General features: G+C 42.0%; 1 protein-coding gene across 1 annotated transcript in view; it reads left to right on the forward strand.

The window, feature by feature from the left end:
* PLB1 (phospholipase B1) overlaps nucleotides 1–22,486 on the forward strand; it is an 82,389-nt gene extending 59,903 nt beyond the window's left edge. Inside the window, exons 44-58 of the mRNA XM_075146844.1 lie at nucleotides 775–852; nucleotides 2,894–2,954; nucleotides 3,662–3,720; nucleotides 6,274–6,332; nucleotides 7,480–7,523; nucleotides 8,770–8,869; nucleotides 10,282–10,333; nucleotides 12,212–12,292; nucleotides 13,382–13,447; nucleotides 13,997–14,091; nucleotides 15,261–15,342; nucleotides 16,676–16,780; nucleotides 17,762–17,857; nucleotides 21,358–21,432; nucleotides 21,912–22,486. Coding sequence (XP_075002945.1) covers nucleotides 775–852; nucleotides 2,894–2,954; nucleotides 3,662–3,720; nucleotides 6,274–6,332; nucleotides 7,480–7,523; nucleotides 8,770–8,869; nucleotides 10,282–10,333; nucleotides 12,212–12,292; nucleotides 13,382–13,447; nucleotides 13,997–14,091; nucleotides 15,261–15,342; nucleotides 16,676–16,780; nucleotides 17,762–17,857; nucleotides 21,358–21,432; nucleotides 21,912–22,133 — 1,275 coding nt within the window. The 3' untranslated portion in view covers nucleotides 22,134–22,486. The remainder of the gene's footprint in view (nucleotides 1–774; nucleotides 853–2,893; nucleotides 2,955–3,661; nucleotides 3,721–6,273; nucleotides 6,333–7,479; nucleotides 7,524–8,769; nucleotides 8,870–10,281; nucleotides 10,334–12,211; nucleotides 12,293–13,381; nucleotides 13,448–13,996; nucleotides 14,092–15,260; nucleotides 15,343–16,675; nucleotides 16,781–17,761; nucleotides 17,858–21,357; nucleotides 21,433–21,911) is intronic.
* The last annotated feature ends 301 nt before the right edge of the window (nucleotides 22,487–22,787 follow it).

Raw genomic sequence — 22,787 nt, forward strand, 5'->3', positions numbered from 1 at the left:
AGATTCTGACACCCACAAATTCCATTTATTGTTCCCACAGTTTCTCACTACAGTTTTAAAATCCTACTTCAGGTAGTCATGTCCGTGAAAATATCAGGTGTGCCAGATTGTAAGGGCCCAACAAGCCAAGGAAAATTATTTGTATTGAGGCAACTTAAAGTAGGATAAAACCCTGCAAATAAAAGAACAGTGGGTCTTCTAATCAATTAAATATGCCTTCTGATTTTAGTGCTTTGTAAGACCTCCTCATGCAGATACTAGAATTGCTCTTAACTGAGATAAGTGGGCATCCTGGTGAAATTTTTTAGCCTATACAATATGCATGTCTTCTGAATGCATGTTGCATTAGTAGGGGACAAAAATAACCATGCAATTTATACAGCCTCTCTTGCGAGGGAAGAGTGATCCTTTCAGTAATCAACCTTTCATCTCCTCTCTGCTGACACAGGAAGATCTGCCCAGATTTCTTTAGACTTTACATCAGTGTCTTTTGAAAGGACTAGACATCTAATAAAGTCTAAGTAATTTGTGGAAGGTTAGGAGAGGAAAATGTTAAACGGCAATCGGGATCTAGTATATGTCATTTTTGCCATAAGGTGCTAAACAGAAATCTTACTTCTGAAATTTAAGGAAGGAATATGGTTTCAAAATCCAGATCCCCATTTTGCAGATTAGGCAATTACTTTCTTGGTGATATGATGTCTTGATATCACTTGGTCTGTGCCATGTGTTTATTGCCTAATTCTTCCTACTTTTGTATTCCTCTTTCTCCAGAACAAACCATTCCTGCGAACATACAAAAATAGCAACTACACATATCCACCTGTGGAGCCCACTAATGAGCCAATAGAGGTAATTGTTGCACTTTTTGCTGCATTTTAGGCAAATTATGCAAAGCTGTATCTGGTGACTGTTCGCACATCATCCTGAATTTATAGATGAGATAAATTATTACCAGTTTTCAGAAAGGGAAGTCTATCTTGCATTGCATTTTTTCTTGTGTAAACAAATGTTAAACTCATCTTTTCCTAAAAGCCAAACAAAATGAATTGTATTAATTGGTGCAATTGTATCAAAACTGTGCTCAACAGTAAGTCACCTGGGATGCATCATTAATTCAGATAGCAAGTTCCTCACAACAGGGAGAAGATAACTTAGAACCCTGAGCCCCGAAATGATCTGAGGAAGATTTACATATTCTTTTCTTGAGCCGCTGTACTTCCATGCACTCAAGTAAGCTTAACCTGTAGAGGGCAGTCACCTTTACGTGTTGGATATGCGGCCAGATACAAAGGAGGTGATAGGAATCCATTTTCAAAGGGATTCACCTTCCACCATGACAGAACAACTACTACAAGGTAGATTAAACAAAGTGCAGAAACAAGCTTGGTGTAGGACTTGAAGAAATGGGGCAGTAACTTGCTCTTGACAAATGGCTGCAGGCATGCAGACTTCCTGCAAGGGATGCTGTGTTTCAGTGATACAAGTGCGGCTGGAGATGGCAGTCAAAATGGGCTGGGCTAGTTTGACATACGGGGGGGTCCTCATGCCTAGCCAAATTATGAAAATCTCTGTGTGCCTTGAGGGCTTACAAAGAGCAACAGCTGATATTTTTTCAGCAAGCCATAGTTTGCAATATTGAAATGGAATTTCTATCTATCTGTAGAGTTAGAGTTATACTTTTAATGGGTAATACTTGCACTTCCACTGAATCTCCACAGCAATAGCTTTTGAAATGATAGGCTAAAGGAAAGAAACAGTAGAGTGAGTAAAGGAATAGTTTCCTCTTTGATCTAAAAATAAGCCCAGCTGTCCTTTCTAGTCTCTGCAACCAGTCTTTAACTAGATGGCTGATAGTAGAGCCTATTACACCATTTTTTACAAGAAGAGATGAATTTGTCTTGAGGTTTTTTAGCACTAACCATGTTTTCTGAAGACCACTGGTCCATGTAGTTTTTCTCTGAATGGTAGAATTGTGCAATTGTAGAATAACTCGGGTTGGAAGGGACCTCAGGACATCGCTAGTCCAACATCCCACTCCAAGAAGCGCTGGCTCTTAGATCAGCGTAAGCAGATGCCTTTGCTCTCACGGGGACTGCCCATTACGACAATTGCAAATTTTCCCTCGCTACGTTCTCAGCTAATATTGTTGCTCACTACCGAAGAGTGTGGGTGGCACATTCATCAGCTGCTTCTGTTGGTGAACCAAGCTGTTCTGTGATGTGTGGTTGACTCAATTTCCTCAACTGGTGGAATAAGCGTAATAGCTATGATATAATCTACAAATGTATGGTAGTCTAACTATTTAGAGGCTGACAGCTCTCTTTACTGAAACTTCTGAAGCTTCAAAAATTTTTAAAATTGAAAGTGAGTGAAAGCAAGCCTTTTTTGAAAGTTTCTAGGAAAAGAATAGGTTTCTAGTGAGGTACATGGGAAATAATATAATATGATACATTAATATAATATTAGAACTTTGCAGAGGGTTTTATTGTTGATTTTTGTTTTGTTTGTTTTCACATCTGATGTCTCTTGAGACAGAGCAGGACTTCAAACCTGAAGACCCCACCTTCTAGGTCATGGACAAAATCTCCAGGCTGGAGAGGAGGGGAAAAAATTATCCTCCTTATGGAACTTTGTCATAAGCAATAGTTCTAGATGAAATGTTTTGCCTTTGCAAAAATGTTATGTTTTAGCTAGAAAATGTCACCAAAACTAATTAATGCTTGGACAGCATTCCACAAAGAAGAGGAAAGGACTGTTGAGCTATATAGGCACCAACCTAGGATCTATGTCTTAATTTGGTTTTGCCTTTCACTGTACAATTAAACCATATGTGAATTCCATATTATCTTCTAACCATAAGGTGATGCAATTTTGTAACTTGCCATTTCAGAATTGGGGCAGTGACCTGTCATGTTCTGAACAGACTCCATCCAGTCATGTCCCAACATCAGGTGAGAAAGAACTCGTAAGCCAAAATCACAAATAGGAAAGATTTCACCTTTTGTTTTTAAAAACAATAAGATCTTGAAGTTGCAAATCCTAGAGGGAAAGGAAACAGAAGCTGATATATTTAGCAGCAAAGGAAGAAAGTCTGTCTTGCCATACACAGCAAGTTCTGCAACGCAGCAGGTGTGCTCTCTGTGGATAAATATGATCACATTTATCATTTATCATGTATATCATATACAGCAACATGGCACATTAAAATTGCCCAGGTAGGTTAGTGGCTCAGCAAGTTTGACCTACCCGCTGAGCCTACTCTGATAAGCAGCGCTGCAAGTAGGAGCACTGCATGTAGTTGGAAGGCTTCGCGGGGAGATTGCTAATGGGAAGTATTGATCTATGACCTGAACCTGAAAACCAATCCAAAGAGATTGAATGTATGCACCCCTAAACAGATCTAATCTGTTTTCATTTTTTTGTCCTAAGCTGTTTTAAGGTCCATTTATTTCCTTGTTAGTTGAGTACACTGTTGCAAGCTAGGCCTTTTGCCTAGCTGACACACAGAACTTGAGGCTCGTTCTCCTCATAGACTTCCTCCTAGAAGTCCGTAAAAATACCATCAGGTTGGAACCAAAGACTTGGATCTTTATTTTGTTAAACAGTATTTTGTGTCATTTGTCAATAAGCCTGCTTTTCTTCTTCTACTGTTTTTTAGTACATGAGCTACAACCTGCTGACATCAAAGTCATAGGAGCGCTGGGAGATTCCCTGACTGTGAGTACTGCTGTGTTCCCATGTATAGAATGAGAAGAGCAATTGTCGATTTCTTCCTAGATGTGGTCGTGTCAGGCATCATCAGATAGAAAGCAAATTGCTTTGGCTTGGCAAAGAAAAACTCATCTACCTGTGTCCCTTTGCAAAGAAATAGCCTGAAGGGATATGAGTGACACTGGCAATTGTGTAATCCAGTAATGAATAATTCAGGCCAGAACAGAAATGGGATCACATTCTCTATTGTACACAGTTTATTCAAGTGTTTTTGAAAAGGGAAATGTCTGCCTTATAAGAATAGACTTTTTCTGACATAAAAACAAGAGCAAGAAATTGACATTTTTCATGCAATGAGAAATCTTGATGAAAATTCCTATGGAAATAATTGATTGCAGAGTGAAGTGCTTCTCACTTGAGATAATTCTGATACTTCTGTATTTCAGAATTTTGCTTTCAGATGTTGCTTCCTGGTTTAGCATCTTCTAGTTAAAACTCTGATGTATTTCATGTACCAAGAAATGCGAACTGAAAAGAAAAGAGTGGGCACAGAAAAGAAAGGCCCCAGAAAAAAATAGCAGGGAATACTGCAGATCTGCACTGGAGTTTTCTGAGAAAAAGTTCCAGAATTACACAGCACTACAGAATTGTTCTGGCATGGGATGAAAGCAAACATTCGTGTCAACAGTTCCCATGAATTTTAACTCCTGAGCTAAATCGGTGCTCATTCTAGCAGCTTCAGCTCCCATAGAATTCAGAGGGAGTTGAAGGGACTGAAGCCCTTAAATGATCAGGCTTATCTATAGGCAGGTGTTCATGTCCTCACCTCCTCATTAGCTCTGAAACTGATTTTGCTTGACCTGATGTAATCCTGGCTTTTTCCCCCACGCTGAGCTTTGAGCTTTTCTTAGAAGACCTCAGTAATGACCCTGCAAGTCTCCCTCCTATCCATTGCCATGACTCTTAAAATTAATTGCTTGATTTCCTCCCCCACACCTAGTCCTAGACATATGCACTAGCACACATGTCTTCTTTTTAAAATTTTAATTCTTTTAGTATATAAAATGTCTCAGAGAGCCCTAGCCATAAGGGCCAGACTCTGATGCTTGACGTCCCTGTCTCAAGAGCTGAGCAAGACAGTTTTCATACTGCCATTATTCATGCAGTTCCTATTAGTTGCCATTGCCACAGCAAGATATGACTGGGGGTTTTATTAAGGGATTTATTGCTGACAGTGTTTCTCTTGCGTGCGTACGCACACACCCTCACAAGCACACACACGCACACAAAGTGCAGAACAGCCAGCAGCAGTGCACACTTTGTACCGCCTAACCATCCCCGGCACAGAGGCACTGCAGCAGAAAAGATCTGCCTTGGTCCACTAAGGCTTTGATTTTCCTCCTGGTATTTCCCACAAGAGCCCTGAATGCAGTCAGTGTTTATGGCTGAATTGATACCATGGCTTTTTGAAGAATACAAGATTAAGTGCAACCACTAAGAAATTATAAAGCTATGGAAGAACCCAATCTTGATTATTGTTTTCGTGACTGCTGTCCTGAAAGCGAGTCAGGGTGCTGACCTTGCTAGACATCTGTCCCAGTCCTGTGAGCTACTCGAATTCACACAAACTTCTTTGTTTTGATGGCTTTATTTATTTATTTATTTTTCAAAGATATTGAAGTTCATACTGCAGGAAGGCTGTTCTCAGTCTAGATGCAGCTGGAGATTAATGAAACATTGAGCAATTTAGTCATGTCACTGGCTAGAATGCATCTGTTTGACTTCTTAGCATCAATGCACAGTGAAAGCAATAGATACGCCAACATCCTTATCTGTATTAGCAAAAAAAAATCCTGCCTACACCTCATCAAGTCTGTGTGTTAGACTAGCAGACCGGGTCCAGCAGAGGAAACGTGGATTTTATACCAAAGATTTGTTTTCTTGGCAGATTTAAAAAAGCAGCTCCTCTACTGATTTATTTACAGCTAAAACTGGCTGGGAATTTTTCATCAGTGGTTTTTTGGTTTGGTTTTTTTTTTTTTTATCCTGGATTATTAAGTCTCTCAAAATCAGCTTTCTTCAGGAAATGCCAGGATGAAGCATTTTCCATTGGAAAAATCGAAACAAATACAAAGCTGTTGATGTTAATCTGGGTCTCATTGCGTTGCTTGCTAAAACAATATTAGTAGTAGTAGTAGTAGTTTTAAAGTAGTTTTAAAGCCTTATGTCCTTGATCTTACAGTCTGATGCTCTCTGGCTGGACTATATCTCTTCTGATGTTCCATGGTCTACTACCTAGATGAGCTGCTTTTGTATATGAGGGGAAGCTCATGAATTTGAAGCACGGGAGATGCAGGGCTGCCCAGAGGCCAGTGTGTGGTGGTGAATAAGGACATGGACCATTTATGCTAAAACTAGGATATTGCAAAAGCTTGGCTGGATGCAGAGTACAGTTACCAAAATGCTTTAGCACTTTCAAATCACGATGTCTGTCTGTCTTAAATTTGTAGCACTTTTTCCTTCTAGTATTTTATAAATGATTCTTTCCATCCTTTCCAGACTGCAGTAGGAGCCAAAACAACTGACAAACAAACAGACTGGAGGGGACTTTCCTGGAGGTGAAAATGCTCAAATTTCTCTTTCTCTATTTTTGTCCAGAGACACATTTAAAAGTGTGGGTCACCTAGTTGTGTCGTTACGTACTTAAGTATGTAAATGCAGGGGTAGGATGCTGAGAGCAAGTATTGCTGGGTAAAGATTGGAGGAGTCAGGACTGGAAAAGAAAGGGAGTGATTCTTGTGGGGGATTTTTGTGTTAGTTTTTGTGGGATTTTTGATGCTTTTTTTTTTTAACCAGACCTGATTGCTACCAGCATAGTCTTGTGCGTCTGACAGTACTGGATTATTAATATGAGTGAATTCTTTCAGCCTCCTGCTAGTATCTCTGGAGTTTATTCAAAATATTGGTATTGCTGTGATTATCGAATGCAGTCTCTAATGTTAGAGGGTCTGAGTGAGTGTGGATTGGCATGAACACGGCAAGAGCACTGCATGCATATTCAATGTCCCAAATGTCTTTGCTATTGCAAAGTGGACAAAGACAATACATGTCAGAGTGGGTGTGAGTCTCAATATCCTTGCTAGAGTGCAAGGAAACTGCGTGCTTCATATGGGCAGAAGTATGGTTGATAAGCGTGTGTGCATGTATACATTCTTTTCTTCATCCTTTCTTCCCCCCTTGTATGTATCTGCAGGCACAGATGTCTTCAGGAGGGGCTGACAGAAATGGTATAAGCATGTATTGGCTATGCACACAGACAAGTTTTCAATGGTAGAGACAGAGGCTCTTTTCATAATCAACATTGCAGAATCCCAGATAGGTGGTTAATGAGCATTTAATGCAGTCTCTCTTCTATGCATAACTGTATGCAAATGTAGTTTCAGCAAGGTCACGTGGAGCAACTTTGGTGAGGAAATATGCCTTTCTATGCTGGGCATCCCAGCATGTCTATACGAAAAATCAGTTCTGCCAGTATGCTCTATTCCCAGTCTGGAGGCATAGCTTCTATCTTAGCTGGTGCCCTGCTTGATTTAATGTGAAGTCTCCTTTCAGTACTTTCCCTGAATTCTTGTGGTTTATCTCTTTAGTCCTGTTTGAGGTTAGTCTTTTTTTTTTTTTTCTTCCTGGGCTGCTACAGCAACATATGGTGACAATAAGACAGATGGTTGTAGGATTAACTGGTGATTTTGTTCTTTCCCTTTGTAGTATTGGAGGTGATGGGACCCTGGAGACCCAGACTACTTTACCCAGTGAGTATCCTAGAAAATCAATTGAGAAAAGCAAAAGGCGACTATTACTCTGAAAGTAGTCTAAGTGGATGCTAGGAAACATCTGGAAACGGTCATGCTTTCCTTGCGAACAGTGGGGGATGCCCATCTATTGTGGATATGAGCAGTTCATGTGAGTCAAGGCTGAAACCCAGACTGACCTGACTAGCTGTAAAGTTGATTCAGCCCCTCCACATCACAGGACCTGCATATGATTGTATTGTCCTTTTGACAGAAATGATTAGGAGTAGATGTGCTGAAGCTGACAGAATTTCATGGCAGACCTGCTCCTCCCTTACTTCATTTTGTGCTTTCCAGTGACTGACTGTAATGGCTGTGGATAAATGAAGGGTTATGAAACAATTAGCAGTCCATCTAGAGAGGGTTGTTGACAAGGTTATGGTTCCTCCTGGTGATTTCAAGTTGCTACACTGCACTGAAAAAGAATCTAAAAATACTATAAATTTCTTGTCCTAGTGTTCTGTGTAATCGGTCCCTGTAGTTGCCATAGAAACCATTAAGTGGTCAGTGTGACCATAAATTGGAGGGGACTTGGTTCATAATGGTTCATCTATTTGTATGTGATCCACGCTGTAGAGCAGTTTGACAATACCTGGCACTTGGTATTAAAATCTGATATGCTTTGTCTTGTACCACACACATTGCTGTGTTTAAAGAAAAATAGAAAGTGCATTTCATTTATGCATTATAAATGAGACTCTGTAAAGAGGTTTCAGACAGCACTACAGACGCAGTAACAATAACAGTTTTCAGACATCACGCTTCCCCACTGAGGGTTTCAGTGAAATCTAGAAATGTGAATAAAATTCGCTTCTCTGCAATAAATATTCTTATCTTGATGGGTAGCTGGACGAGTGGGAGGTAAAGGGCCATATTCGGAGCACCTGCTCCTGGTACATGAAGGAAAGTGACCGTGATTACTCTGGCACTCAAATTCAAGACTAGTGAGTTGCCTAAGACCTGTGCATCTCCTGGGCTGCCAGACCCTGGCTCCTCAAGGCCACGGGGAGAAATAGTTGCAGTGCTGAAGTTTGGATAGTAACTAGGGTCTCCAAGGCAGGTGTGTCTATAGCTTCTGTAAGGTCACAGTGAATGAGGGGAAAACCCAGCTCCATATTCTCACCACTCGAGTGGCTTGCGCTTCTGCGGGAGGCAATGCTGCCAGTTGTACTGTGGATGGTTAAACATTGTGTTTTCTCTTTTTAAGATATCTTGAAAAAATTCAATCCGAACCTCTTTGGCTTCTCCACTGGCAGCTCTAAGGAAACAGCTGGATTCAACGTTGCAGAGAGAGGCGCCACAGCACGGTAAGCACAATCGCAACCAAGGAAGGGCAAAGGGGTGAGAACTGATGGACTGGCAGATTATCTTTGAACCGCATGTCAGGGTTGAGTTAATACTGATGACCTACTTATACTGAGCATGTTGCTGTGATCTGATGTTTTTAATTGTTTTTTTTTTTTTTAATTTTTTTTTAAATTCAGTATTTGGGGGGTTTATTTGTATCTTTTTCTAAATTAGGGACAGAGAGAAACTTCCTTTCTTCATTTGACCCCTGCCCAGAATTTCTGAGCCAATGCCTTAGTTATGCTTCTTATTCTACCAGTACCTTTTTCTGCCCAGCCTCCAGTATGCGGTTCCCTGATTCACTGTCAGACCATATCTGTAATGAGAAAAAATTCATGAGCATCTCTCATTTATTCGGTGATTTCTGGGAAATGGGCCTCAAACTAACAAATAGAAGCCCACTGCTATCCTAATGGCATTAAAAACTATCCGTGTGTGCAGTGTGAAGAAAAAGAACAGAATGAGCAGCTGGGAATTAATTCCTTTCTCCTCCTGAAGAAAAACTCTATTAGTCCGTTAAGAACCAAAATGTGTAAGAGTTTGTATTGCATGTGCTGTGCCTGCTCTATGGATACTCATGGAATTTGCTTCCAAGACTTTCTATACACCTTTAACAGTCATTAAATTTACTGCAAGAGAGTTTCAGGATAGCTAGCAAAGCCTGTGCAGCTACTAAATACTTCATGGGTGCCCTGAGCAAAGACTCAGGGCGACCAGTGTGGTTGTGGGAGTGCAAATAATGTAACCGCATTTGTGTAGTTGCTGGAGAGAGGCAGGGCTTATTAGCTCAAGCACAGTCTCATGCTAGTGTATCAGGAGCTCAAGTTTCCAGCTGGTGTCTCAGCATGGTTTGTGCTTCACTCCATGGATGTTGCATCCTGCCCAGAGCTGGACTGGGACCCTGCAGCCTGGCAGTTCCACTGTGTAAGCAATATCTTCCAGCCATAAGACAAGCCGTAGGAATTTAAGGCCAGATCAGGAAGGCTGGTTAGGTGCCCAGCTTCTGAGTAAGCACCAAACTCCCCCACTATATTTTGAAGGGAGTTATGCAACTAAATGTCTCTATGCATCTGGGCATTAGTGGTTTTCTCCAAACAAAATACACTTAAGCCAACTCTGAGATGGGAAGAATTCATCCCAGTTGCCTGCCACTTGGCAGCCATCCTAGCTGAAGCCCTTTCAGATCAGATTATTCACTTGTGCAACTGCTGCTGATCTTGGTCCTTCTATGTTTGCTCATCCTTTTGAGGCATCACTTTCCTTGTACTGATTTCTGCTGATTCTAAGATTCCCTGAAATGAGGAGTTGGAGATCAAGAAGATGATGTGCTTTCAGAGCATGCATCTAAAATGCTTCTGTCCTCTCTCTCTAGCAATATGTCAGCCCAAGCGCGTGACTTGGTGGAGCTAATGAGAAGCAGCTCGGTAAGTGGAACTTGGGCCACCCCTCAGTGCTCCTGTGGTCTCTGGGAGATGACTTTAATTGATGGGATGCTTGAGTAGTGAAGAGTGCTTTACTGATGGAAGAAGAGTCAGTGTCCTTGTCTCTAGTATGCTTCCCAAGATGAATGTGCTGGCGATTAGCCTTTAGGAGATGATAATTTACCTATACAAATCCATGCAGGTAAGATGCAAACACACAAGGCAGAGACTAATATAGGGTGCAGTGCGTCCAGGAGTTGGAACGATGGTAGTGAGGAAGAGGAGAGATCTGAAGGCTCTGGGGAGATCACAGGACTGCTTAGCTGAACAGTAGCATTGAAAGTGGAGGTCATAAAGGCTGAGTGTAAAATTGCTGGAGCAGGCACCTGGTGACCAACATGAATCACACTATTCACTCTTGGGTCCGGGAAATGGCAATACTGGGAAGGGGGACAACTGAAGTCTTCCCAGGAGATTAGGCCCTCTGAAACTCTGGTTCTGAACAGGCAAGTGATTAATCAGTGGCCAGAAACCTCAGGGTTGGGTGAATCCCTGTCATGCCACAAGCTTTTAGGGAATTAGTAGGGGATCTAGCATTGTGGACCAGCCTGCTGTGCCAGCTCCGATGAGGGCTACAAAAGGCATCAAAAAGGTGACTCGCTTTTAATTCAGTGGCTGCTGCTGCAGTTTGGGGTGGGGGGAGGAAATCTGGGCAAAAATGAAGGCTGCCCTGCTCCACATGTTGGCTGAATTTGAGCAGATGCCTGGGTGTGAGCTGTTGGTTCAGGGAGAGCACCCTGTAAGGGAATGGGAGTGCCTGGTGCTCCTTGGCTCAGGCTGAATGGGAAAGGAAGGTACTGAATAAGCAGGATTTGTCAAAGCATGTGTCCCTCTGTGCCAGCACTCTTGATGGATGCTGCATGCTAGTCCCACTGTCAGTTACTCTGCATTACCGTTTGTTTGGCAGAGTGAAGGGAGCTGGCATGGCTCTTCAATAAAATAGTACTTGGCTCTAGAGCATTGTTTTATTCACTGATTTTTAGGCATCTTTAAAAAAGGGGAGGGGGGGAGTCTCTGCCACACTTTGCCTCTTATGAAAGGCTTTCGGAACAAAGCGCTGGTTAAGGAGGAGAATTCAGACCTGTGGGTGATTCCCAGGACCTTCCTCTATTTGTGGGATCCTTTCACAGATGTTTGTTATGTAAATGCACCACACTAAAAATAGTTGCCTTTGATTCCTTTCTTTGTACTGAACGTTACAAAATGTTTTGATGAGATCCAGCTCTCAGCAGTGCCTATTGTTAGCTTGCAGTGACGTGGATGCTGCAGCTGCCCTTGTATGAGCTCAGTGAAGTCACCAGCCTCCTGGACTCTTCTATTTTAATCCAGCTGTCTGTTCCCTGGGGCACCCCTCGCCCCTCCTGGCCGTGGGGTAATACTTGCCCAGCTGGCAGGGATCCCCAGCAGCTCCAGTTCCACAGCTCCATGAGTCACTCCAGCATCCATTCCCACATCTCTTTGTCCCCACGCTGCCTGCAGTGTTCAGCCATGGCTGGCAAATCTCTCCTGTCCATCCCTGTCCTGAAGCTAACATTCATTTAGGCACGCTTGCTGCCACAGACACATTTCTGTGCTCGGCTGCCCTGAAAGATCTTGTCTGCTGAAGGGGATTTCCTTACGAAAGCCAAGGTGAATTGCAGCTAGACTAGCAAACAGTTCACATTTCCCCAGAAGATGCTTTTCTTCTGCCATCTTAACTCAGCATGCCTACTTTCTCTGTTCTGCCATGCCGTCTGTAACCTGTTTAGCCCCTTTTGTGAATGTTACCTCTGCATGCCTAAGCAATGGATGCTGCAATCTGTTTATTTTATGTGCCACTAGAAAATTAATTTCAAGGAAGATTGGAAGCTGATCACTGTCCTCATTGGAGGCAACGACCTATGCCAGTACTGCTTGAACAAGGTTTGTATCTCTGAATTAGGCATGCTCATGCAGGCACTTGGCAAGGGACCAGCCCTGGAAATTTAACCTTTCTCTCTCTCAGTGAGCCAAAGCTCCTCTTTGTTTAAAAAGCACTTAGAAGTCCTGTTCCCTTCGTCTGTATTGTATCAGAAAAAAGCACACAGCTTTTAATATTGGGGCACTGTAGCTCTGGAGTAATGCATTATTTAAGAACCAGCAACCTGCCCCATATTGAACAAAACACCAAGGGTAAACTGAAGAGCTCTCCCAGCTTAACTGGACAAAGCAATCAAGACAGCGTGGTGTCTTAGGCATGTTGTTATGGGGACACAAGTGAAGTTTTATTCTGGAAAGCGTCTCCACGCAATAATTACTGAGAATGCCTGATTCTTGCTTCAGAATGACACCAAAAGAAATAATATCAGTTTATAGTGAAAAAGATGTCTTTTATCTAGCTGTCAGTGGTCATCCCCTCTGAAACGGTTCCTGTGGCACAGACTAGGGGTCTGGACTCCAGCTCATTGAAATGACTGGGGACTGTTCTCTCAGTTTTGCTGCTGCCTGGAGCCTTTGCCCCCACAGCTACACCTCTAAAACTACAGTCACAAAGTTGTTTTGCCTATGGGTTTTGTGGGGCCTGACTGCCTCCATATCACTTTGCCCAGATTGGCAGTTCAAAAAAAAAAGTATTGCCCTGTTCATAAGGCAAACTAGTCTGGTCTGGGTCCCATAAAAGACAACATGAAATCCAAAGATGTGATTTATGTAGTCATTCATCAGGCAAAGCCTCTGCCAAGAACTATTATATACCTCAGGATTTTCTACAGAGATTAAGAAAATATATTAGTGACATAGAAACACAAGCACTGTATAACCTGTGTGCATGTGGCAATAAACCTCTTGATCTGAAAATATATCTGCCAACAAAGGCAAAAAGGAGCATCAAGTCGGTATATCTTCTCATGGACTGCCTTGCAATTAGAGAGTCTGTGGACTCCTTTGCTCAGACAAAACAGTTAAACTTCTTGGTTCCTGAAAGAAGACTGATCCAAATTTTTTTTTTTATTATTTTATTTTTAAATTACACAGGAAACCTATTCAGCGCAAAAGTATGTAAAGCACCTTCAGGACACTCTGGATATTTTCTATGAGGAGGTAAGCTTTTAAGATACCCTAGCAAGCTATGTTCCTGGCAAGCACACTGATGTTTTTCTCACCTCTGATAGACTGTCAGTGATTATGTTTCATTCAAGGTCATCTTCCAAATAGCTGGAGTCAGACTGCTCCTCAGCGCTGCATTTCAACAACTGTATTGGATAATGCCCTGAGAAAGTAGGCTGTAGTTTGAGGAAAACTGTGTGTTTCACAGTATTTTTGCTGTGGACCAAGCATAGCATGACCCTACTGCCAGTTTTGATGGCTAAACCAACTGTACAAAGCTTCATTTACCCTAGAGAAAATGGAAATGCCCCAGGGAGTGAAGCAGCAGTTCGGCTAGCTCGTACTAGCTGCCGGGAATTTTTTGGCTGACATCCACTGTATGTCTCCCTCCCCCTCCCTTTATACATAATCCTTGCACATGCCATTGGTTGCAGTCGGTGCAGTTTGCACTGACTCCCTGACCTACGGATGGCACTTCTTTCTCACTTTGTAGTGGTATCATGTTCTATGATTTGGTATGTCTGGTTATTATAATCCCCGCAGCTCCCAAGAGTCTTTGTCAACATGGTGGAGATACTAGAGATTTCTGGACTGCGTCAGATCGCAGCAAGCTCTTCGGGGTGCACTTTGACAGCAAAGTAAGTGAGCAAAACAGGTCCTTGCCTTTAAAGGGCTACTTTTTTGGCTCAATCTAAATTGCTTCTACAGGAGGACATCTACACTGAGCTTTCCAAGCTACTTTCATTGCTGCTTTACTTGATGCACTATTCCCATCAACTTTCTACTACTTCTTCCAATACTTCAGCTAAAAGGCATGCAGCTGTAGGCAGCAGAGTCGTCACTTTTCTTCTCCGCTCCAAGGCAGCATGCCACAGCACAAGTCACCATATAATTGCTGTACTACTGAACTTCAGAGCCTTTTTTGCCCAGCCATTCCCTGCTCAGCAGCACAGGCTGACATCCCTGATGCCTCTCCTTGTATTCAGTGCTGCATTACCTATGGTGCAGGCTGGGCTGCGTACAGCAGAGTGCACAACCAAGAACTGCTTTTCACACCTAATGGAGGAGACCAAAGTCCTAACTCAAAGAAGATTGAGGGACTTGTTTCAGAAAGCAGCAGTGCCTTTACAGAAGTCAGCGTGGACGTGAAAAGGCTCTTTAGTTTGATGCAGAAAGGTATAACAAAGACCAGAGGTTGGAAGCTGATGCCTAATGAATTCAAATGAAGTTAGGCACAGATTTTTAATAATAGAAGCAATTAACTACTGGAACACACTGGAAGGGAAAATAGTGAATTGACTGTATTGCTTGATGTCTTCATATTCATTCCAGGCACATTCTTAGAGGATGCATTTCAGTGAAGCACAAGTTATTACCTCTTGATATGGGGGTAATAGAATGAAACATAGTGGTCTGAAGAGTCAGACTACATGAACAATTTGTCTTTTCTATCTTTAAACCCCCAGATTTCTGAAACTCTGCTGTAAGCCTATACGTAGGGTTTTTTTTTAATTCTAATACATGTGATTTCCTGCTAATGTGTGGCATACTAAACACTTTTGTGTCTGACTCAGAGTTGTGGATCCTGCAGCTCTTACTGGCTGTGACAGGTGTTCACTTTGAAAACTAAGTCAATAGAGATTTTTTTCTGAAGTATCTGTCCATCTCTAAGCCAACGAGGTGGCTCTCCTTCTGCCTGTGAGCTTTGAGCACCTATCCTGAGCTTCTTCAAGCAGACACACATTGCTGAAGAATTGCATAGGCTCTTCCAGGTTGGCTTTTAATTCTAGTATTTCTTTTGTTGAAGGAATGTTTGCCCATGTTTCTTAAATCCTGAGGAAAAGTCTTCTGAACTACAAGAAATTAAGAGAGTTAACAGAGATTTTCAGGTAATACCTTGATTCTGTAACTGGTCATCTTCACTTGTGTCTCTTTTTATATTGCTTCTCTTCCTCTCATGCATGTCCTCAGCAGGACAGAGACAGATGACTGAGAAACAGCTTGGCTACAGTCTAACTAAACCCCTACTCAGCTAACCAGTTAGCAGCAGTGCCAGTCTTTCCACACTGCCTCATAATTTGACCTCGGTTCTGAGCTGGAGGCAGATTGAGACTGGTTCTGTTTCCAGTTGCTGTTTCAACAGCTGAAAAGGAGTTACTGGTGATGGCTGTTTTGTTGATATGTGTTTATCCATTATGAATCCAATGAATCGCTCACATGAATTAACATGTCACTGCAAGGGTGACAAATTATCTTGCATCAGCTGTTTTGTGGTAACTCTTAGCAGAGAAAATGAACTAAACCAACCTGATATCCCTTTCTTTTGCTATGGACTGAGAGCATGCACACAGATAGCTTACCATGGGTGAGCTTGCTATCTGAGAGTAACTTTTCATAGCCTCAGGCATAAGATTGACTTAAATTTAACAAAGGCTATAAATAGCTATTGAAGCAGAAGGTTTTTCCATCATTATTCCTATGAATACAGGAATCGCTGTATCAGTTCACATTACGTTCTCCAGTCCTCCATTCTGGCTCTGGCAGTAGATGTTGTCTGATGAATCTGTCAATGCTCAAAAAATCCATCTTGGAAAATACTTGTATACAGGGGGTGTTTTCCTTAACTAAGGAAGTGGGGTTAGGAATGTTTTGAGATACGACCAGGAGCATTAGAATTTATACTGATAAGCTGGCAAGTAATAATGAGATGTTTTTATTATCTGTATGAATGTCTATTGCCATACTTTTCAAAAGTGGCAGGTGATTTCTTCAATGCTTAAGTTTTATTTTACTGCAAGGACACCTTTCTGAAAAATCAAATGCACTTCAGTCTCAAGTTGGCCTTCTGGACTCATTTGTCACTTCTAAAAATTTTGGCTTTATGCCTTTTCTTTAATTCTCTGTAAATTTTAATCTCGTGATTGTGCAGCACTGATTTCTATAAGTAAGTTACAAACTACTTTTTTTTTTTTTAAATTAAGCAACTTCACATTTCCAATTATCCTAGCTTCTGTGCATTTTCCTCATGAAAATCTCTTAATGAACCAAATTATTTTCTTAGCCATTCTCTGGACTGCTTTAAACTATTCAGCTGAATTTATACTAATCATTTATGGCTTCCTACATTGAAAAAAGTGTAATATGCATGTTTTTGATAGCTGACAAATGTTAGATGAACCTTGTAAGTGACTTTTCTGTTTCCAACCATGCAACTCCATACAGGCTGAAGCCTTACAGCTGATCAACAGCGGTCGGTACGAGGAGCGTGAGGACTTTGCAGTTGTCATGCAGCCATTTTTCCGAAACACCTTGTTGCCCCTGGATAGCGTGAGTCCTGTTTTTCTTTCCCATTACACAAGGACCAGTATCTTGATTTCCCTAAGTGAGTAAGATCCATGCCACAAGGACTGTGCTTTCTTCTCATTGCACAGTCTAGCGGCACAGGGTGGAACCTGTGATAAGAGTGACAGGAGAGGAGAAGACAGGAAAGACTGTGCTGCCTGTGAATCAAAATTTCTTTAGGAAACGTTCGTAGTGTGCACACATTGAACCTAAGCACCCTCTGGCTTCCTCCAAACTGCATGTTGCTTCCCCTGTTGGGGTCTTTGTTGGCATTCACCATAATTTTCTTCAGATCTAGATTATGGAATATGTTCAGGTTTCCTTCACACGGAGATCAGCACTTGCTACAAATATTTAGCATGAATCCTAGTCAAAACCACACAGTTTTGCATAATACTGATCCTTTTGTCATATCGTCCCCATTTTGTTCTGGCAGCCTTCAAATCCAAAGAATGGTCACCATACAGGTAGTGATGAGGCAAATTCTCTCTCAGACAGACATTTGCCACAGCTGGATAAGCCGACAATTTTTAATGTTGCCTGAAATTCAGCACAAATGTCACCACCTGAAAGGTTGTAAGTTTGAGTAATGGAAATTTAACAAGCACAAATAAGCAGTTTTCTATCAGTTCTGTACAAGGTGGATTGTAGGTCAATGGCAGTGTCCATGTAAGAGCTGTGCCTTGGTTTAATGGTAAGTTTAGGTTTGTAATGAAAATTGTTGTGTGAAGTTGAGCAGGCTGCATTACACAGAAGGTCTCAAGATGCAGTAATCAGCCCACAGTTAGGAATACTTAAGTTTATTTGCAGTGTCAAAATATTGGCAATATAATATTAGCATATTGCCTTTAGGAACACACCAAAATTGTGAAGTAGGTATGCCAAGTACAGTGCACTATTAGATATAATATGTCAGATCTCAAAGGTTGAAATGTGCTGAGAAATACATTTTTGCTTTTATCGCAGAACGGCAAGCCAGATCTGAGTTTCTTTGCTGCAGACTGCTTTCATTTCAGTGTAAGAGGCTACGCTGAGATGGCCATGGCTCTCTGGAATAATATGGTAAGAGGTTACGACCTAGATCCCTATGTGTTTGTGGTAGCAGTCCCTACAAAAGATCATGAGAAAGTTGTCTGAAACAAAACAGTAAGCAAGAAATAAAATTGATATCCTGACAAGAGGGGGGCTGCTCAACTCTGAGACTCTTCTCAGTCTGCATTGCTTAAGAACACAATCCAAAGCGATCATGTGGCATAAAACAGTGTAAGTCTTTGCTCATTCAAAATGAGAAATCCTGAGAGTCTTAATGTAATGAAAAATTCCCTTCTCATTCGGTAAATAACTTGCATTAAAGCAAAGAATCAGCCTAGTTAAACATTCAGTCCTGTATGTTTCCTGAAAATGTCTGTTGAATGAGCTTGCCCTTCTTCTGTGAATGCAGTTAGATTTATTAGGAAAACATACATGTGATTGAGTTTTTGCTGCCATTAATAGTGTGGACATGTTGTACCACCCACTCTAGTATCTGAAGCAATTCTAGTAGAATCACTGAAACTAATGGGGGGCTGAAATCACACCTATGATGCCTCTGCTTGCAGTCACATTCCTTCTGTCATTTTGGGGGAAATGATAGCTTTTGAATAGTGCTGGAAGAGTGTGTAAGAGGCACATGCTGGACTTGATAACTCCAAGGTCACAGTTGCTTTCAGAACCATGATGTATCCCATGGTGAAAGGAACAGCAACACTTCCTCCTCTTGTCTCATAAACACCAGTACCCAAACACATTGTGGTAGCAGATCCTATCCTGGTTTATACAAGAAAGCATAAATGGAGGGGAATTTCTTTTCAGTGTAAGTAAAAGTTTGAGCAAGATAAGAAACTTACACAATACTCCAGAATGAACTTGAGCACAAAGACTGGGAAATGCAGGGCAGAAATCTGTGCAGTTGCCCAGAATAGCATATGAGGTGTAGGTTCAGTGTTATAGAAAGCAGTAGACGTACACTGCATGCACATGCTCTGAGTAATTGATTTGTGCATGCACAGCAAATCTCCCTGTTTTCCGTCAGGCTTCCCTGTCTGGGACTCCAGATGACAGCAGGTAGGCTTCATTATGGGGTAGCTTGAACAGAGCTGATGGTGGCCCAGAAACACCAGGCAAATGTAGAAAACATGCAAAGTGAGCATGGCTGCAGGTTTCAAGAAGAAAAAGAGTCAGTACCTGGACATATGGTAACCTTAAATTGGGTTTCTGTTGCCACATGGTGTTTCTGTTGGCCATTACTCATTCCTGAATCACCATCAGTCCTTTTTCTATGCCACTGGAGTTTTATTCTGTCCAGACTGTCACTCATTTCCTACGCATGTAAGGATATTGACACAAAGCTTTCTTACTGGGATGGCGAGGATCAGGTTCTTACTGATGCAAAGCGTAACTATTCCCTTCCGTAGAGATCTGTCAGTCTATGCCAACTGAAGATTTTACTGTTTACTATTTAAATCTAGTTCTTGTAACACATCCCTGCTTTTCATTCGCAGTCCATGTACGGCATGGCTGTGCAAGCTTACTGTAAGGCCGTATTGTTTCCCTGTTCCCTGAAAAGCTCAGCAGGCTGTAGGCTTATGGCCAAATGACATCGATTCTTGTCAGTACACATAAAAGGGCCAGACTGTGCCTGGCTACTGCGTGGCTATGCAGGGATTGGCATGGCTTAAGGAGCCTCTCCCTCACCATGATGTTCTTTGCCCTTTTTGCTTCATGCAAAGCAAAGCATGCTCCTGCTGTCTGAAGTCAGAGGACTCTGTAGTCTTAAGGGGCCCCCACTGGTCCCAAATCCACCTTATCGGTCCCCTGGCCCAGGAGAAGAGCACACGGACAGTGTGTTTAGCTTGTGTTCTGCCTCCATGTTTGCCACACGCTCTAGAGGAGCTGTGTGTTTCTTCCAGAAGTTGCCCTGTACACTCATGGACCTGGGGATACTGTCATCTTCAAAGCTCAGAAGTTAATGCTGCTGAGGAACAGATCGCATAGGGATGAAGCAAGCACGGCTGGCTACAGAATTTTGCACCTTATCATCCTTTGTCTGGGCTCTGCGCCAGACTCCTTACCAAGTGCCCTGGCACTGGGAGTATTACAATTATCTACAAATAACCAGCCGTACTGCAGACAGAACACTACAGGATATGAGCCACACATCTTACAAATAACCACATCAGAATCTGAGTTGTTGCCTTTAAGATGCAACAAAACTACCAAATTCAGTCTTCACATCATTAGCTGGCGGGAAGGCCAAGTGATTAGGACTCTTACATGAGTCCAATAGGACCCCACAACAATCAGCAAAACTTGGCATTCTGTTTTGCTTCTCATCTTCTCCCCACTTGTTAGCTTTCTTCCCTTCCCTAGTCACATTTTGCCATGGTTCACCTCTCTCTTAATTTTTTAGTCTCTACTTCCTTTTTTTCTTCTTTTTTTTTTTTTTTTCCAAACTGAGCTAGAGAGAGAAAGTGTTCCCAGTGTTTCCGTACGGGAATCTTATGAATAGTATTTGTTTTCTCCGTGTTGGGCTTGTTGTGGTGTTGTTTCTCTCCAACATACAGCTGACACTTCAATCACTTGAGGACAGTAAATGCACGTATAGACAATAGCAGAAGCACCAGCACTCCTCTGTGCTGTATTCCCAGAAGTGCTGGATGACAACTCTGCGGTTCTCTATGGGCCAATTCTGAAGTCATTACTTCAGGCATGTCCATACACAGTTGTAAACACTTCAGTTAACATGACTGAGCAAGCCTCTACTTGTTAGCTTAACTATGGTAACCGATGGTATGTGCACTCCTAGCCAACCACAAATGCTATGCCATCAGCCTGGACATATTTTGAGTTTGAAATGGACTTGGGGTGAGCCTATGGTCAGCTATTGCAACTTAGCTGACAACTGATAGTATAGAAAGCTCTATTTAACTCACTCCTTGCAATCTTGTGAACTTAGCCTCAGCTAAAACTCCCAGGGAATTTCTTGCCTGAGTGAAGACTGCAAAGGTTGGCACCGTCTCGTCCTGACTCTGTAACTCTACATCATTTCTGAAGTCAATTCCGTCACCATGACACCTAAGCATCTTTCTTTCAGTACTGTGCCAAGTAATGTGACTAACATCTGTCACGTGTTGTGTGTTTTTTTTTATTTGTGGTTTATACTGTCATTTGAGATGTGTACGTGGGAGAACTGGGTGTATAGCGAACCACTTTGTTTTAGCAGAGTATTTAAAGTATGTGGTATTCAGAGTTATTTTCTCCTCCACTCAGTGCAAAGGGAGGAAAGGCTTCTCCTGTTCCTTGCTTCCTAAGGGAGTTTTTCTGCAGACAGTACATCAGATTCTCAATCTCTTCAGTTCATGAGTGTTAAAATGTTTGAAAACTTTCCTGTGATGCACCTTCTACCACATTTCTTCATTGCTGCAAGCACCAAAAGATTGGATAAAAAGTTGTAACCACCCAAGTCAGGAGAGTCTGAGGAAGAAAAAAATCATTATGTTTACTATTGCTTTTCTCTTCTTCAGCTGGAGCCAGTTGGTGAAAAGCAGACTTACAACAACTTTACCCATGACAGATCAAAACTCAAGTGTCCAAACCCAGTAAGTAAAGGCCAAGATGTCCATATTTCCCATTAACCACTTTTATTTTTCTCCTTTCTTCTTATTGGTAAAATTCTTTAAAAGAGTATCTTTGTGAAGGCTTTAAATAGCTAAAATATACTCCTGATTTGTTACATACAGGAAAACCTACTTAAAATTTAATGCCAAAAAATTATCCTTACTGCAGTGGAAAGCCTCTCATTTAAGCCAGTTTTAATGAGTATTTCCATTTGGTTGTCTGCAGCAAACAGATTTGGAAATGGTGCCATCACTCTCTGAGATGGCTCCTTTTTTTGTTCTAGGAACTTTCAGGCAATAGAGCAGGAAAGATTTTGAGCTAAGATAGACAGAAGGCAGCAACAGCTGATAGTCTCTCTAAAGATTGACAGTTCCTCTCTGGGAAGGAGTGATGGCATATTGTCTGAATGCTGCCTGTTGAGTGGTGTGTGGTCAGTAAAACCTTTGTTCTCCCTTTGTAGGAGAAACCCTTTTTTTCCACACTGAGAAATAGTGGATTCAGAAATTCAGATCTCAACTTGGAGAAAACCGAACTGTCAGTCCCCTACTGGGCTGTCATTGTGGCTGCAGTAGCTGGAGTCCTGGTGGGTTCTTTACTCGTCTGGCTTGTGTCAGGAAGAAGAGCCAAGAGGCACCAACATAAGACTGACACAGAAAAGGACATTAAAACGACATCTCTGTAAAGCAAGTGGAACAAACATCTGTCTCTGCTGAGGCTGCTCTCTGGTGTGACACAGAGAGCAGGAGAATAAAAAACCTGTTGGATATACATGAAGCTTCTCGGTTAGCCAGGGATTTTGGGGCCAAATAATCTTGATCAGAAATGTACTGTAGAATTAGCTTCTGCAGATCAGTCAAGTGGAGGATGAAGTTCAACGTGTTAAAGCTTTTTCATTCTGGGATGCAATTCTCCATTTCAAGAATATTACTCAGGATGTCAATCACTTGCATGAAGTGAGAAAATTTGTTCATGCACCTTGGCACCTTAATTTGTGCATCTGCCCTTTTTTCTTATAAAACTGTATATAAAATGTTAGCTACAAGTCCATGATTATGACCTGGTATTCCCCAACAGCAAGGTAAGTGAGATAAAAAAGAAAAGCTGCAATTTCATGGTAGATTCTAGCAAGACCATTGCGTTGAATGTGCTAAGGTCATTCTACACAGGCAAGTAGAATGCCATGGAAACATCTTTAAGCCAACTTCTGAGCAACCTGGACCATCCATGTGGCATCCCTGGTGCAGTGCTGGGCAGCACAGCTAGAATAACTGCACCCTCTCCACTGCCTTGGACTCCAGGCTCCATCCGTCTGGGACTGGACGTGGAGGTGGGCCAT

This window comes from Calonectris borealis, chromosome 3 (assembly GCF_964195595.1).
Source record: "Calonectris borealis chromosome 3, bCalBor7.hap1.2, whole genome shotgun sequence".
Taxonomy (NCBI): domain Eukaryota; kingdom Metazoa; phylum Chordata; class Aves; order Procellariiformes; family Procellariidae; genus Calonectris; species Calonectris borealis.